This window comes from Panthera pardus, unplaced genomic scaffold, assembly GCF_024362965.1.
Source record: "Panthera pardus isolate Hobbes unplaced genomic scaffold, ASM2436296v1 HiC_scaffold_6, whole genome shotgun sequence".
Lineage (NCBI taxonomy): Eukaryota > Metazoa > Chordata > Mammalia > Carnivora > Felidae > Panthera > Panthera pardus.
In genome coordinates this window covers 17,204,996-17,223,668 of record NW_026526991.1, presented here as the reverse complement: position 1 = coordinate 17,223,668, position 18,673 = coordinate 17,204,996, and the positions used below count along the sequence as shown (strand labels likewise).

The 18,673-nt window shown below is 37.4% G+C and overlaps 1 protein-coding gene across 4 annotated transcripts in view; it reads right to left on the bottom strand.

Moving 5' to 3' along the window:
* The window catches only part of SLC41A2 (solute carrier family 41 member 2), a 125,332-nt gene that overhangs the window by 74,328 nt on the left and 32,331 nt on the right, over positions 1 to 18,673 (bottom strand). For all 4 annotated transcript variants that reach the window (XM_019446650.2, XM_019446648.2, XM_053894639.1 and 1 more), the window contains one exon: positions 4,858 to 4,965. In XM_019446650.2, the coding sequence (XP_019302195.1) occupies positions 4,858 to 4,965 (108 nt within the window). The remainder of the gene's footprint in view (positions 1 to 4,857; positions 4,966 to 18,673) is intronic.

The window sequence follows — 18,673 nt, the reverse complement described above, 5'->3', positions numbered from 1 at the left end:
GGCTGATGGCTCGGAGCCTGGAGCCTGTTTCCGATTCTGTGTCTCCCTCTCTCTCTGCCCCTCCCCCGTTCATGCTCTGTCTCTCTCTGTCTCAAAAATAAATTAAAAAATGTTGAAAAAAAAAAAAAGAAGATGCCATGAAAGAAGTGGAAAGAGTCCACACCGCAGTGTGGGGTCTCAAAGTCAAGAGTAATAAAAATTTTAAGTAGAGAATAGTCAGTGAAGAGTCTATCAAAGGTGAGCCTTTGGGTACTCTGCTTTCAAGAAGGCTTTAACCTAGAGTGGCTTTAACAGTTGATGGGAGTATCAGGATTGGAATATAGCTGGCAATGATTCTCTAGCATTCTGTAAGAATGGTAACACACTCCCCCTACCACTTGAGATCAACTTCTCTGAGCAATTGAAAACACCATAAACTAGGTAAATATACCATGTTATCATAGTTTGATGCCATGAGTTACTACTTTTCCATCTACGAATTTTCCATCTCTCAAATCCTGAGAAATTTTCAAGTGACTACTCCCAGTACTTAATTTCAGCTAATCCATCAGCCAATTCTGTCATTTCTCTCTGAAAATTAGTTCTGGACTCCAACTATGTCTCACTATATCCACTGCTACCACCCTGATCCAAGCCAGCATCGCCTCCAGCCTGTATTATGGCAACAGACTTTTAACTTGTCTCTGTTTTAGTCCTTGGCCCTTTATAGCTCTGTCTCAACACAACAGTCAAAATAATCTGTTGAAATATCTATCATATCATAGCACTCCTCTGTTTAAAACCTTCCAGTGGCTTCCCATTTCCCACAGTCGGCAAAGTCCTTACAAAGGCCCACAAGGTGATCTCACACCCTGTTATTTTTCCTTTCTCCCACTTGATCCCAGGCCCATTGGCCTCTATGCTCTTCATTAACGCAGTGTTGTTCTCAAACTTTGATGTATATCAGAATCGCTGGTTAAAATACAGATTGCTGAACCAAACCCCAGAGCTTCTGGTTCAGCAGCTTCTGGGTGGAGCCAAGATTTTGCATTTCCAACAAGTTGCTAACCAAAGTTGCTAACTTTGAGAACCACTGATCTAACGTATCGACAGTCCTGCCTCTGGCCTTTAACACTGACTAGGCCATGCCTATCTCAAATTCTTAGCCTCAAAAAATAAAAGTACATCTGTGTTGCTTCCAGTTTAGAGCCATTATGAATAAAGTTGCTATTAACATTTTTTGACCAAAAAAATAAAAATAAAAAATAAAAGTAAAACACATTAGTAGATGGAAAAGTAGTAACTCATGGCTTCAAGCTATGATAACATGGTATACTCATCTAGTTTATGGTATTTTCATTACTTAGAGAACAAGGTAATCTCTTCATTTTGCAACTCAAATATCTTACAATCAGTGACAAAATTCCTGATCTGTGGAAGACATCAACTGCAGCCCTACCCCGCCAAAGAAAGGTGCAGCTAGCTCACTCAGCGAAGACATTGGTTGATACTCTCCTCCCATGGACTCTGCTTCTAATCAGCTTTGGAGTTCCACTCTCTTAAATATGAACAAATAAATGTAACCAGACTTTTGATGGAAGTATCTACCATAAAATATAAATGCCACAACAAAAAAAAAAACTAAAGTTCAAATTAAAAGATTAAGATTAAATTCACCTTTAGGCAGTATTAATGGTAATATGTGACCAAATTACACAGAAATTAATTTGCAGCAAATTCCTTTTTAAGCAGATTCTCCACAGCATGGCCTACTTCAAAATGGAGTGACATTTAAGCTATTATCTGAATCTAAACAAATACTGGAGAGTGCTCAAGAATGTTGCTTTTAGAAATATTTTCTTTGAGATAAGCTAGCCAAAATTTCAGTTTTCCAGGCTAAGTTATCAAGTTGCTTAAAAGTTTGGGTGCCTAACTATATTTATCAGAGCAAAGTTCATTTTCCAACAAAATGAAACTAGAGCTACCTTTTAACTCTCATTGTAACGATTTTCTTTTCCTTTAACTGTTGCCAGTTCTGTTTTTCAAGACCTCTTCTTTATTCCCCTGTCTTGCCAACAAGCCTCTTGGATTGAGTTCTACCTTGCTGACCTACCAGTTCTTAAAACATAATGCAAATGTAGATCACTGGGAAAAGTTGGCAGACGGACCACGTGTATATAATTTCACTAACTCTTAAAACATTGGTAAAACTACATAAAAGTTTTTTTTTTAAGACAAAAGCTAGAGGTATAATGGACACACATTCCAAGTGTGAAAATCAATATTCAGCTAACACCAAGGTACTCCCCCCAATTATTTTTGGTTAGCATTTTACCTTCTGCCACCACAAGATGTTCCAAGGTCACTTTATACTTTTATGTTCCAGTCCAAAGAGGCTTCATTTCTATTATTCTCCAGTTCCTTTAATATTCAATCATTATAATGATGATATGAAAAATTATAGACTAAAGTGAATTTGCCCAAGCAAATCTACCAAGGTCTGGCTAGTATCTGACTGGCTGATACCCCTAGACGTTTCTAGCTCACCAACTAATTACGGAAATAAGTAACAGGACTGTATCTTTAATACTTTAAAAAAAATAACATGGGTGCCTGGGTGGTTCAGTCGGTTAAGCATCCAACTCTTAAATTCATCTCAGGTCATGATCTCAGAGTCATGGGAACAAGCCCCGCATTGGGCTCCATGCTCAGCATGGCTTAAGATTCTCTCTCTCTGCACCTCCCCAACTTGTGCACGCATGTTTTCTCTCTCTCTCTAAAATTAAAACATTAAGAGAAATAATAAATATCAAAGTTTTAAAATATTAAGTAACAAAAAATATGGTATATTGGTGCTAAGACCAAGCCCTCAGGAGAGCATCCTTACAATGCAGAGGAGACTATCAGGTGTTTGTTACTGAGGTTATTTATTGGTTTTAAAACTCTTGACTCAGTTATCCTGTGCAAGTAAAAGGGAATGTTCTGGAATGTGAGGTATTCCATTATATTCTAGCTCTGTGTCTTCAGGAAAGTTACTCAACTGTTCTAAGCCTCAGTTCCTCCTCTATAAACAGGAATAATAGTGTTTATCTCATAGGGTTGCTATAAGATACCCTTGTAGGCAGTTAGTACAGTCCTGGCACATGATGAGAGCACACTAATACCCAATATTTCATTATGGTCCTGGGCAGAGTTTAGCTATATGACCTTTCATATATAACAGGGAGCTTAGAAGGTTCCATAGGGCATATGCAGCACTTTCTCTTAACTGAGCAAGCCAATAATGTTAATAAAACATTATTTAATGCCATCCATTTATCTCCTTTCCAAGCATCTGTTTTACTCAGGAAATCTTAGGGAACTTACAGTTGCCTGGGGGAGAAATGGGGGAAGGGAAGGAACAGGAGAGAGTACTCCCATCACCAACACAGTTGTTCAGGCTTTAGATACACAAAATTTTTCCCCTAGTGCATAGATGGGTTCATTTGCTGTAGCTTTTTTTTTTTTAATTTTTTTTTTAACGTTTACTCATTTTTTGAGACAGGGAGAGACAGAGCATGAACAGGGGAGGGTTAGAGAGAGGGAGACACAGAATCTGAAACAGGCTCCAGGCTCTGAGCTGTCACCACAGAGCCCAACGCGGGGCTCCAACTCATGGACTGCGAGATCATGACCTGAGCCGAAGTCGGCCGCTTAACCGACTGAGCCACCCAGGCGCCCCTGCTGTAGCATCTTTAAACAAACAAACAAACAAACAAACAAACAAACAAACAAACCCAACTTCATATACTAAAGGCAATGCAATTAGTAACACCTTTTGAAGGCTTAATTTTTGACTAACATTAAACGGGTAGATGGTTCACTGAAATGAACCTCACTAGTTATGTGATTTTAAACAAAATAATTTGGTTGCACGATGGTGAAACTCCAACAAATGTTACAGTGAGAAAGTAATGCCCTTTTAGGCTTCTAAAATTAAATCAGAACCCTGTTAGTGGCAGTGTTTTTTTAAATGTTTAACGTTTCTGGATGACAATTTAGCATATGTAGCTAAGGCCTTGAAAGAATGCCTTTTTTTTTCTCAACAGTTTAATTACAATCCTAAAATTGCCCCAAAGAAATAAAAGAATGCAAAACTGTCTGTATAAAATTATTCATTATAACATTGTTTATAATAGCAAAACATCAGAAAGAGACTATATATCCAAAAATAGATGCTAGACTAAACTATAGGAGAGCTATATAACAGAAAAGTACATAGCCAATAAAAATGACATAGGTGTATATTCATTGAGGTGGAAAGATGATCAGCATATATCTTAAAACAGATATCATAGATTTTAAGAGACAAAATATATGATTACTGTTCTTTTTTAGAATATACAGTATGTATCTACTCAGATATACCTAATGATGTATAAGTATAGATGGATCTATACCAAAATATTTATATATGACTATGTCTAGGTGGTTTTAAATTTTCTTCTTTATAATCTTTCCCTTTTCTTCAGTTTTTGCAATAAGTTTGTATTACTTTTATAATCACAAAAGGTATAAATACCAATCAACCAACCTTTGAATCATAAAGAATCTCAATATCTGATTTGTCCCATGTCTGAAGCACTGATGATAATTGCCAGAACGCCCTGGAGTAAAATGAGGCAAGTATACTACCTCAGGATAAATGAAGGTCTATAATTTGCAAATTAGCCAACCCAGAGAACTTTCAGGGTATCACATCAGGCATTACCACTTGTCATATCCCTGAGGTCCAGAAATTTATCAGATAGAGGAAAAAAAATTTCCTGGTACAAATTCTCCTTCACAGAAAGAAACAGCATAGGTAATATATATACTTAGAAGTAGGAAAAAACTTACTGCAGTGGATAATCTGGATGCCAATGTCATTTCCAAGTTTCCTTTGAGACCAAGAAGTGCAGGAACTAAAATGAAAACTTCTGTTACCTTTTTGAACACCTCCCAGTGCTGCAAGAAAAAAAACAAAAACAAAACAAACAGAATTTTCTGACACCCTGTCAAAAACACTTTAGATAAAGGACATTTCTAAAAACCTCAGCCATCTTTCCCAATGTTGCATCCACATATTGAATGAAAACACAAGTCATTTAATGAGTGAACATTTAGCTTAACCCTATTCTCCAGAGTTCTGGAGCCTTGAGTTGCTTTAGAAGATTTGGTTAAATTGGGAATGATAGTCGATGCAGTCACTACATCCCCAAATAACTCCAGCTTGCCACACAAGTCTGATGCCCTTACGTTTTGCTTTATCCCTTAATGAGGACAAGAGTCAGTGTAACCAGTAGTTAAGAGAACAGACTCAAGAACCAGAACATCTGGATTTGAATCTTGGTTCCAACACTAACTACAACAACTCCACAGGAAAATTACAGCAATATTATTATCTAATTTCACAGTTGAAGAAATAAAGATTCAGAGAAGTTCAATGATTTTCCCAAGGCCAGAAGACGAGACCTAGACTGGACGTCAGGAGTTCTGAGTCATCCCATGTTGTGGTACCCATTTTAGGGTGTGAGGCAAGAGAGCATAATATCATTTAAAAAGCACTAAGTTGGAAATTAGAAAATTTGTGGTTCTAGGCATGGATCTGTCATAATCTAGCCACATAATCTTGGATGAGTCATGTGTCTTTGGATTTCAATTTCTACTCTGCCCTGTCTAGCCCTTGCAAAAATACCATGTTAATGAAAGTACATATTAAAGTACTTTATAGGGGCACCTGGGTGGCTCAGTCGGTTAAGCGGCCGACTTCGGCTCAGGTCATGATCTCACGGTCTGTGAGTTCGAGCCCCGAGTCGGGTTCTGTGCTGACAGCTCAGAGCCTGGAGCCTGCTTCTGATTCTGTGTCTCCCTTTCTCTGACCCTCCCCCATTCATGCTCTGTCTCTCTCTGTCTCAAAGATAAATAAACGTTAAAAAAAAAATTAAAAAAATAAAAAATTAAAAAAATACAGTACTTTATAAAGTGGGAAAAAAAAACCCACACAAATCCCTTAATAGCACAATCTGCTATTTTACTAATGCTATTAAGAGGTGACTGTAGCACTCAGAGACTTTACGGACTGAAAAAACAAAAACAATATTTGACATTCACTGATGGCTTGTTATGTGCCCAGACACTGTTCCTTAGGCTTACTCATTTAAGCTACAACAAACCTATGATAGGTACCATTCTTAAAAAATCAGACATAATTCAGGAGCACATTTTACCTAGGTCGTAATTTTAAGATACCTACCTATATGACTTAATTTTGGAAACACCAGAATACTATCCGAATATCTCTATCAGTCTAGTTCCTTCACGTCATCACAGATTCTATCTACTGGGATATACTTCTTTTGGTTACTCCCATCCTTTCCAAGTTCAATTCAAATCAAATACTCCCACGAGAAACCCTATGAAGTCACTAACACCTTAGCATTGATATAATAAGAACGAGCAACGATTGATTTCCTATCCCATGCCAAATAAATTCTACATTCTTTTCCTTACACCTGAAGAGGCATGTGTCTAGAAGTTCCCAAACTTTCTCAGTTTTCATGGTACCCCTAGGCCAAAAGAAATACCCAACAGTCCTATTTATTAAGTAGTTGGTCCAAAAAACTTAGTGAATATTTACCTCCTAACAATTTACTAGCCATTTGTAGAAATAATACAATTATATTGAAAAAATAATATTTTATGTTATACCATCGTAATTACTTATTAATTGGGTGTGTGTCCCTGTGGGTCACTGCATGACTTCTCAAACCTTGGAATTGGAAACTACCACCTTCATTTCTTGTTCTGTATTGGTTTTTGTGTGACACTTGCTTTTTTTCACAGCACCACTGAAAATCTAGTCATCAAGATAAATGTTGTGTGATGTAATGTTGAAGTATTAAACCACCTTGAGTCTGTAAAGTGTCCAAGAGATGTCACTGTGTTTCCTTTAAATTTTTTTAAAAATCCCACAGCAACCCTGGAGTGTCCAGAGACAGCACTTAGGATATATGATGAGGTTAGTGAGAAGTTGTGCAGAACTTTAGTCAAAGGGAAGGCTTCAGATACCTGGGTTGAAATTCTGAGTCAACGACTTGTACTATGTAACTTGGGCAAAATTATGCTTTACTTTCTTCATCTAAAATAGGGACATTATTGAGGGGCACCTGGGTGGCTCAGTCAGTTAAGCATCTGACTTCAGCTCAGGTCATGATCTCATGGTTCGTGAGTTCAAGACCCACATCGGGCTCTGTGCTGACAGCTCGGAGCCTGGAGCCTGCTTCGGATTCTGTGCCTCCCTCTCTCTCTGCTCCTCCCCAGCTCACAGTCTGTCTGTCTGTCTCTCTCTCAAAACTAAATAAGCATTTAAAAAAATAAATAAAATAGGGACATAATTGAACCTACCTCATATGGTTGTGCTTAGGAATGTACCTGTACATAGTAATGGATAGCAATATTGAAAGTTTATTAGCTATATAACACCAAGATATATTACCAGTTAATTTCCTGGCAGGAGGTATTGCGGGGAAAAAAAATTCATAGACTTAAAAATTTTTGCCATAATAAAGACATGACCTCTGAGGCTATATATATTTATGAATCCCTAAACTTCTCCACAAGAACTTGCCCTAAAGGAAATCAATGTCTAATCTTACCTAATTTTGGACTTCTGTCAACATCCAGAACCTCAGCGAAGTACTCACACAATCAAATGTAATGTCAGAGTGCTCGTACATATGCATTAGACTCAAAACTAAAAATCTTTTAATGGCCAAGAGGAAAAACAAAATTGAAACTTAAAAAATAATAATAATTAAATAAGTTGAGGAACAGATCCACAGAGTCCTAACTTTAATATAAACAGCAAAATTTTAGGGGTTCCTGGGTGGTTCAGTCAGTTAAGTGTCTTACTTCAGCTCAGGTTATGATCTCACCATTCCTGAGTTTGAGCCCTGCATCAGACTCTCTGCTGTCAGTGCAGAGCCTGCTTTGGATTCTCTGTCTCCCTCTCTGTCTGCCCCTCCCCCCCATAAATAAACATTAAAATACATAAATAAACCAAATAAACAGCAAAAGTTTTAAAAAGTCTAATTGGTAAAAGAAGTTGATGCAATTTTAAGAAACATACATACTCCAAATCTGGAGAAGTTTGGTTCTTATTTTGATTTAGTTAAAACTAAACCTATTCAGGGGCAACTAGGTGGCTCAGTCAGTTGAGTGTCCAGCTTCAGTTCGGGTCATGATCTCATGGTTAGTGAGTTCAAGCCCCACATCGGGCTCACTGCTATCAGTGTAGAGCCTGCTTCAGATCCTCTGTCCCCCTCTCTCTCTCTGCCCCTCCCCGCTCTCAAAAAATAAACCAAAACATAAAAAAATTTAAACCCATTCACTTTCAGACATATGACAAAATGACCAATCTCATACATAATCAGATAAATGCGAAATAAAAGGTGATAAGTTTTCATCTGTGAGATTGGTAAAGATCGAAAACTTGGATAACATTCCATTGGGAAGAGTATAAGGAAATAGGCACTCTATGACACTACTGGGGAGAATGTTAAGGTTTAACTTCTTTGGGGGAATTGGGCAACTTAAATATAAATATAAATATATAAATATATAAATATAAAGTGAACATAATTTTCAACTCAAACCTCTACCTCAAGGAATTTATCCTACAAATAAACGTGAACATGAGTTTAAATACATACATATGATGAATTTACTGCATCATTGTTCATAATAACAAAAGATTTGAGGCAACTGAAATCCCCCTCATTAGGTAACTTAGTAGAAAAATAATATAAAATGATACATCCTTGCAATAGAGCATGACATAGCTGGAGAAGAATTTGGTAAATCTTTGTGAACCTATGTAAGGATAAGCTAAGAAAAGCAAGGTGAACAGAAGCATTGTTTGTGTCTCTGGCAAATACACACACACACACACACACAAACACACACACATACACACCACACTTAATGTCTATTGAAGGAGGCACAGAACAAAAAGTAATGGGGCTAAGGAAGGGAATAGGAGAAAGGCACATACAGGCAGAGAGAGACTACTTTCTCCACTATATATTCTTTCATGCAGTTTAAATATGCTTTATCAAATATACAATTTCATTAAGCTTTTCATTTTGAAATAATTATATATTCACATGCAGTTATAAAAAAAAAATTCAGAGAGATCCCATGTACCCATTACCCAGTTTCCCCCAATGGTAACATTTTGCAAAACAATAGTGAACCATATCACAACCAGGATATTAACACTGATACGGTCAAGATACCACCACAAGGATCCCTCCTGCTGCCCGTTTATAGCCACATCCATTTCTCCCCACTCCCAACACCTTCTTAATCCCTGGCAACCACTAATCTTTCTTCATTCCATAATTTGGTCAATTCTAGAATGTTACACAAATGAAGTAAGTATAACCTTTTGGGGTTGGCTTTTTTCACTCAGCATAATGCTCCGAAGATTCATCTAGGATGTTGCATGTTGCATGCAATACTTTGTTCCTTTTTGTCGAGGAGTAGTATTTCATTACATGGATTTACCCAAATTTATTTAACCATTCAACTGTTGGGGCTGTATCCACTTCTTGGCTGTCATGAATAAGACAGCTACAAAGAGTCATGTACAGGAAATGCGTGAATAGAAGTCTTCATTCTCTGAGATAAATGTTCAGGAATGCAATTGCTAGGTTATATGATGGTTAGCATTTAGTTTTAGTTAGTGTGTGAGTGTGGGTGTGTGTGTTTTTTTAAGAAACTGTCAAGGTGTTTTCCAGAGTAGCTGCTCTATTTTAAATTCCCATCAGCAATGCATGAGTGATACCATTTCTCTACATGCTCAACAGCACTTCATATTTTTGCTATTTTTATTATAGCCACTCTGACAGGTGTGTAGTGATATCTCATAGAGATCCTCACTTGCATTTCCCTAATGGCTAAAGACGTCAAACATTTCATGTTTATTTGCCATCTGTACACACTCTTTGGTGAAATGTCTCTATGTCTTTTGCCAGTTTTCTACATTTTTTTAACTGTTTAGCTTTGAGAGTTCTTTATATAGTCATATTTTGTCAGATATGTATTTGCAAATATTTTCTTCCACTCTGCAAAGTTGCTTTTGATCCTTTTAACAAGGTCATTTAGGGGCGCCCCGGTGGCTCAGTTAGTTAAGCACCTGACTCTTGATTTTGGCTACGGTCATAATCTCATGGTTCATGAGGTTGAGCCCTGCATCAGGCTCTGTGCTATGCTTGGGATTCTCTCTCTCCCATTCTCTCTGCCCGTCCTGCTCTTCCTCTCTCCCTCCCTCCCTCCCTCCCTCCCTCCCTCTCTCTCTCTCTCTCTAATATATATATAAAAAAATGTCAGTCACAGAGCAAAAATTTTATCCATTTTTCCTTTTTTGGATCCTGCTTTGGGTATTGAGTCTAAGAAATCTTTACCTAGCCCTAGATCCTGAAGGATTAGTGTCAATTCTGCTTAAGATATTAAAATTTTTTTTAATGTTTTTATTTATTTTTGAGACAGAGAGAGACAGAGCATGAGCAGGGGAGGGACAGAGAGAGAGGGAGACACAGAATCCGAACCAGGCGCCAGGCTCTGAACTGACAGCACAGAGCACAGATGCGGGGCTCGAACTTACAGACCGTGATATCATGACCTGAGCCATGACCAGAGCTGTTCAAATTATCTATTTCATTTTGAGTTCATTGTGGTAGTTCTGTTTTTCAAGGAAGCAGTCCACTTTGCATAAGTTGTAAAACATACAAGTGCAGAGCTGTTTGTGGTATTCCCTCATTATCCTTCTGACAGCTACAGGATCTATAGTGATATCTCCCATTTCATCCTGTTAGTGGTAATTTGTCTTTTTTTTTTTTTTTTTTTTTTGGTCAGTCTTGCCACAGATCGTCAGTTTTAGTGATCTTTTCAAAGAACCATTCGTTTGAAACCATTGTTTCAAAGATTTTTCTCTATTGCTTTCCTGCTTTCAATTTCATTGATTTTTGCTGTTATCTTTATTATCTTCCTTCTGCTTGATTTGGGTTTATTTTGCTCATCTTTTTCTACGTTTGAGATGAGCGCTTCAATTATTAAGATTTCTTCCTTATTCTAATGTATGCATTTAGTTCTATAAATGTCCATCTCTGTATTGCTTTACCTGTGACTCACAAATTTTGATGTTACATTTTCATTTTCACTCAGTTCAATGTTTTGTTTTTGATTTTTTTTTTTTTTTGAGACTTCCCCTTTGACCATGGACTATCTAAATGTATGCTGTTTAGTTTCCAAGTATTTGGAATTTTTTCTTTTTTCTTTCTGTTACTGTTTTCTAGTTTGATTACATTGTAATCAGAGAACACAGTGTGAATGACTTCAATATTTTAAACTCGTAGAGATTTGGTTTATGGCCCGGGATATGGTCTCTCTTGGTATACGATCTGTAACAGTTTGAACAGAATGTGTGTTGCTGTTTTCAGGTGGAGTAGTCTGCAAATGTCAATTAGATCTCACTGGCTGGTGGCGTTGCTGAGTCCTTCTATATCCTTGCTGATTTTCTACCAAGTTGTTCTATCAATTATTGAGAGAAGGGTGTGGAAGGCTCTGTGGATTTTTCTATTTCTCCTTTCAGTTCTATCACGGGCTGTCATTACTAGCTACCTAAATGAAAGTCCTGGCACTCTACGTGCCCTTCTCTGATATCACCCTGGCTGAAATGTTGGGGTATCTCACTGCTGCCTCTTCCCCGCCCAGGCTGATTGAGGTATAATTGAAAAACTGTAATATATCTAAAATGTACAACACGATGATTTGATACACATACGCTCTGTGAAAAGTCCCTCCATCGAGTTAATTCACACATCCACCAACCCAAACTGTTACCTTTTCTTTGGTGAAAATGCTTAAGACCTACTCTCTTATTTAGAAATTATTATACAGTACAGTATTATCAACGATAGCCACCATGCTATACATGAAATCCTCAGAACTTATTCATCTTATAAGTGAAAGTTTGTACCTTTTAACCAATCTCTATTTCCTCCATCCCCCAGCAAGGATTATTCTGTTTCTGAGTTTGACTTTTTTTTTTTACTCCACGTATAAGTGATACCATGCATATCCGTCTTTCTCTATCTGGCATATTTTACTTAGCACAACACCCTCCATATACATCCATGTTGTTCATTACAGCCTCTTGAGGTTGAAGTCTAAGCCCTGAACTGAACCTTTGCTGCCCTGGGTGTATAGGTGAGACCAAAGTTCTTTCTGTCATGGTTGGCTAGAGCAGGACAATTCTTACCTACCAGGTTTCAATCTTGCTAGGCTGTCCATTTCCTAGTCCTTTAGAGAGCAGGCCTTTCTTGTTGTCTGCATCTGTTGGCATTCCCAGGTTGTTGGCCTCTTTAGCTACAAATCTGGGATATATGAAGCTAAAGGGGACTAGCCAGGCTGCTTTCTTCTTTCCATCTTTTATAGAATCCTTTTAGGTTTGTTTTATATCAAGTTTCCAGGGTGTGTGTGTGTGTGTGTGTGTGTGTGTGTGTGTGTTTTATTTTATCGGACTTAATGGGCAGGATAGGTAAAAGTACATTTACTATAGCTTCCCGGAAGTGAAAGGCCATGTATTATTTTTTAAATAACAACCAGAACCATTACAGCAGCGAGTGCTAGTGCCTTTCTGGGATCACAGCTTTGTTAAAAGAGGTATTTTATCTTTAGTACAAACTCTAAAATTATAGCTATGCTTTATAAGGAGAGACAAACATGGTGATGCCTTCTTAGCTTTGTGATCCTGCCTTGATCCTGCCCCCTTACCTTCTCTTTGCCCATTTAAAACACTGGTATTGTGTCCACAAAACTTCACCAAAGCATCCCTTTTCTCTCTGACCGCTCTACTTTCCATATCAGGAAAATAACCCTAACTCAGAGTCCCAAGTTAGAAACACAACTTAGGTATTGCATCATTCTCTCTGCATTCCAAAACACACACACTGTATGGCAGTGTAGTAATAAATTAAGGAATACTTGAGAGCTATATTACCCTCTATTTCAAAAGAATATTTTCAGCTTTGCAAGAATATTGTCTTCATAAAACATAATAGGATCTCCGGGTTTGGCAGATATTAGCTTTCAATAATATTCTAATGAGAAGTATAAATGTACCTAGGAATTACTAGTAGTTACAAAGGTATTAGCTCAGTTTGCTTAAATTTCTTTTAGATGGACGGGTAGCTAACATTAACCGCATTTTATAGAATCTTTACATAATCCAGAGATTAAGTCTATGGACAATCCAAGATACACATATAGCATGTTATACAGAGAACAGGATCCATCCACAAGACAGGGCTCTGCTGTCTACTACCTGTATATTCTTGGGCAAATCACTTAAAACTATTTGCTTATTTTTAGCAAGGGAAGAAAAGCTTAGACTGGGTGCTAATATCTAGGGATATTTCCAGTTCTGAATCCTATAATTTAAAACTCTATATTTGACTATCAAAATTCAGGAATCTGTATGACAAAGTAGAGTTTGTTTTATTTCATTTGTGCTTTCATTCATTCCACAAGGAATTAATGAACTAGACGTCTACTCTATGTAAGGCATTAGTCTGGTCTTCTGGACTGGGCACTACTTAAGTGGGACCAAAGACTATGTGGCCTACCTATCCCGCCCAACTCCATTTACTAGTAGTAAGGGAACTTACATCACTTTAGATTTGTGGTTCTCAAACTCGAGCCCGCATCAAAATCACCAGAAATGCTTGCAAAAACTGTTTGCTAGGTCCCACCCTAGATTTCTGATTCAGGGCTGGGATAGAGCCTAAGAATTTGTGTATCTAAATTCCCAGATGATGCTGATGCTGTGGTTCAAGGAGCACACTTTGTGAACCACTGACTCAGATAAACAGAAAGACCAAGGAGGGGCCAAGTCCTATATGTGAGTCACTACACGCAAGGTTTTGTTCCTGCCTCTTCTGCACACTTTTTCATCTCCATTTTCCTTGAAACAACATCCACTGCCTCCTGCTTAAGAAGCAGTTCAATTCCTTTTCTTTGTGATTTTAGTGAAATTGCCAATCTGAGTGGCCATCTGTCCCCCAAGACAGAAATGTAACTCAAACAGGGCTGATCATATTATTTTATCTCCCTAGTCACACTGACTGGTTCCAGGGGCAATTATTCCTTAGAATTTTCCAAACTGAAGACAGACAACAGCTCATTCTTTCTTTTTGTAAAACAAACTAAAAGTATATGACCCCACAACTATCACGAGGTATATGCAACAGGAGAGAATGTGGGCAACAAACAAACCGGAAATTGAAATGAGAGATAGACAGAGAGAAGGTAATCATAAAATTAAGCCCCCGATCTAGTTATATCTCAGGTAGGCTGTATACGTATTGTTCCCAGTTACCAAAGACAATGCATTCTTTTTTTTTTTTTAATCACTTAAATTAACTGGATATATAGGTTTCAATTTCTCATAACAAAAAAGTTCTGACTCACAGACATGATCCAAAATTAAGATATGTCCCCCATCAGTGAGGAGATAGTATAATAATTAAAAACATGAGTTTTGCAGTCAGCCAACTTGGGTTTAATTCAGCCACTTACCAGTTGTGTGACCCCAGGCAAATAATTTAATATCTAAGCCTGGTACGTAAAACGGAAATAACATCACCTACCTCAGAGTCCTCCTGAACATCAGATAACTAATACGATATACTGACAAAGAACATTCAATGAATGTTATTTGTTAATATTACACCATTTACTGAACATTGATCTCCCAGGCACTATAATTGTGCTTCCCATGATCTTTTACAAGTTCTTTAATTTGGGGCCCAGGATTAATAAAGTGATATTGTAAATCACAAGCACACAAAGGTAGTTTAGGCTGAGACAAAGGCTTACTCCTTGGGGTAAGCTTGAATATGTAAAAAGAGCATTCTGTATCCCTACAGGTCTTTTTGGTACTTCAGTAGAATTCCTATAGCAGCACTCTCTTTACCTCTAAAGATACTTAAATATTCCGTCATACACTATAGCTATAATCTATGTATTTGTATTTCCCACTACTACAGAAAGGCATAAACTTTGGGGCAGAAATTCCAAATTGGAACTGCTAGCTGAGTGAGTTCTCTGAGCCTCACTCAAATTCTTCGGTTGTAAAGTGAGGAAATATCTACACAACTCAATCTTTGAATTACTGCTTCAACTCAAAAGAGGTGATGTTGGCAAATTTTCTCAGCAAACATCAATTGACAACTCCAAGCTGACTGATAATTAAAGAATAAAAGGAAAAAGTAGAGAGGCAGGGCTAGAGCAGGTCTTAAATAAAACAGGGAGTAGATGTCCTACTAAAGAGAAGGCAGATAATGGCCAAGCAGTCTATCTTAACTGGCCATCTGTCACATATTAGAATATAAGAATACTGCCTTAAGACACTAATGGCTCTTTAACTCCTTATCTTGAATTTGATAATCCAGCTGAGGCAGCACATGCATCAGCTCCTGCTATGGACTGAGTTGTGTCGCCCTCATAAATCGTATGTTGAAACCCCAACCCCCAGTGTGACTGTATTTGGAGACAGGGCTTATGAGGAGGTGACGAAGGTTACACGAAGTCATAAGAGCAGGGCCCTAATCTGGCAGGGCTGGTGCCTTTAATAAGAAGAGTAAGAGGCCTGCTCTCTCCCGCATGTGAGGGCACAGAGAAGGCAGCCCTCTGCAAACCAGAAAGAGAACTCTTACCAGAAAGTGAATAGCCTGGGACCTTGACTCTGGACTTCCCAGCCTCCAGAACTGGAGAACTAAATGTCTCATGTTAAAGCCACCCAGTCTGTAGCATTTCATTATAGCAGTCCAAATAGACTAAGACAGCACCAAAGACAAACTTTACTATTTTAGTTGCATAAAACTGTCCCTAAACTCTATTACTTCAGAGGTATGTAGCCCTTAAACGATTACAAAAGTTTCCACATGCGTAAATTTATATAATGTATAGTGGTTAGGAGGACAGATACTGAATCTGGACCAAGATCCAACCCTCAGCTCTATCACTTAATCACGAAGTATTTTATTTTACAAAACAGAGACAATAACACTTTCCTTATAGTTGTAAGGATTAAAATAAGATGATGTATGTAAAGGGCTTATGGTAGTGCCTAGCCTATAGCAAACCTTCAATAAATGGTGACTGTTAAACTTTTATTCAACAAGTATTTATTGAGAATCTACTCAACCTGCTGGGAATGTAATGGTTAAAAATAAAAAAACAAAAACTTACCACACACAAAATGAAATAGAAAATTTTGATTAGCCCTGTGACTTCTAAAGAAACTCAAGTTGTAAATAAAAACATTCCCACACAGAAAATGGGAGGCCCAGATGCCTTCATCAGGGAATTATACCAAATACTTAGGAAAGAAATAATGACAAAGTGACATAAACCTTAACAAAGGAGGAAAAATGAGAACATTTTCAAATTCATTCACGACACTAGTACTACCTTAATGAAAACTGCCAATGACATTATGAGAAGGACAATTATGGGCTCATCTTACATATGAATTTAGATGCAAAAATCCCAATTCCAATTCCAATCAAAATATTTGCAAAATTAATCAGAATTCTAATCAAAATTAAAGAACAATAAATCATGACCAGGTTATACTTATTCCAGAAATGTAAGGTTGGTTTAATCAATATAATTCAAGGGGCGGCTGGGTGGCTCAGTCAGTTAAGCCTCCGACTCCTGATTTAGGCTCAGGTCATGATCTTACGGTTGTGAGATCAAGCCCCACATTGGGTTCCATGTGACAGGGTGAGCCTGCTTGGGATTTTCTCTCTCCCTCTCTCTCTCTCAAAATAAATAAATAAACTTAAAATAATAATAACCAATATGATTCAACACAGCAATAAATAAAGGAAAAAAATCATATAATGTTATCAATAAATACAGAGAAAGTATATCGATGAAACTCAACATCCATTCATAATTTTTAAAACAAGCCTTAGCGAACTAAAAAAGAAACTTCCTTAATATGACAAAGAATATTACAAAAATCAACAACAAACACCATACTTCATGCTGAACTGTTGAAAGCTTTCTCTCTGAGATCTGGAACAAGATAAGCCTGCTTTCAGCACTTCCATTTTATAGTGCTTTGAAGGTCCTAGTCGGTACAGAATGGCACAAAAATAAATAAGTAAATAAAATATAAAATATATAAGGTTTAGAAAGAAATAATACTGTCTTATTCACAGACAATATGGTGGTATGATGAAGTAATTCCAAAAGAATTACAGATAAATTATTTCTTTAATTTTTTTAATGTTTACTTTTGAGACAGAGAGAGACAGAACTTGAGTGGGGAAGGGGCAGAGAGAGAGGGAGACACAGAATCCAAAGCAACTTCCAGGCTCTGAGCTGTCAGTACAGAGCCCCATGCGGGGCTCAAACTCACAATCAGTGATATCATGATCTGAGCTGAAGGTGGATGCTTAACCGACTGAGCCACCCAGGTGTCCCAGATAAATTATTAATATTAGTGATTTTAGCAAAATTGCTAGATACAGGGTCAACAGATACACACAAACATAAAATGAATTTTTTTAAAGAACTATACCATTTATAACAGCATAAAACGTATCAAATAATTAGGAATGAGTCCAGCAAAAAATATAAAAGACTTGTGCTCAGAAACTATAAAACCTCAGAGAGGGAATTTAAAGATGACCTAAATAAATGAAGAGGGCTATTTCATGTACATGTATCAGAAGAGTCAGCATTATCAAGAATCAATTCTTCCCCTAATTATCTGTAGATTCAACGCAATCTGAATCACAACTGCAACACCCCTTTGTTTTGTGTGGAAACCGACAAGTTTTTATACTAAAATGTACATTTAATGCAAAGGGAAAAGAATAACCAAAGCACTTTGAGGAAAAATATGGAGAGAACATTCTCTACTAGATATCAAGATAGTGTGATATTAATGCCAAGCAACATAAATACACCAAAGAAGCAGAATAGAGCCCAGAAACACATCTGCACATAAATGGGTACTTCATTGACAGCAAAGATTTTGGTTATGTAATAGTGCAGACACAACTGAAAGTCCATGTGGAAAGAAAAAAACAAAACAAAACAAAACAATCCCTACCTCACACTCTCTATAAAAAATTATTCCAGGGAGAGAATGATCTAAATGTAAAAGGCCATGGGCGCCTGGGTGGCTCAGTTGGGTAAGCATCCAACTTCAGCTCAGGTCATGATCTCACAGTCCGTGAGTTCCAGCCCCGCGTCAGGCTCTGTGCTGTCAGTTCGGAGCCTGGAGCTTGCTTTGGATTCTGTCTCCCACTCTCTCTGCCCCTCCCCCACTCATGCTCTGTCTCTCTCTACCAAAAAATGAATAAACATTAAAAAAATTAAATGTAAAAGGCAAAACAGCAAAGCTTTAAGAAGGCAATTAAAGAGAATACCTTAATTACCACAGAATATAGAAAGATTTCTCAAGAAAGGAAAAGTACAAACCATGGAAAAGTAAGGGAAAAGGCACTATATCAAAATTAAGAGTTTCTGCTCATCAAAACACACCATTGAGAAAGTAAAACGGTAAGCTGCAGAGGAAGGAAAGATATTT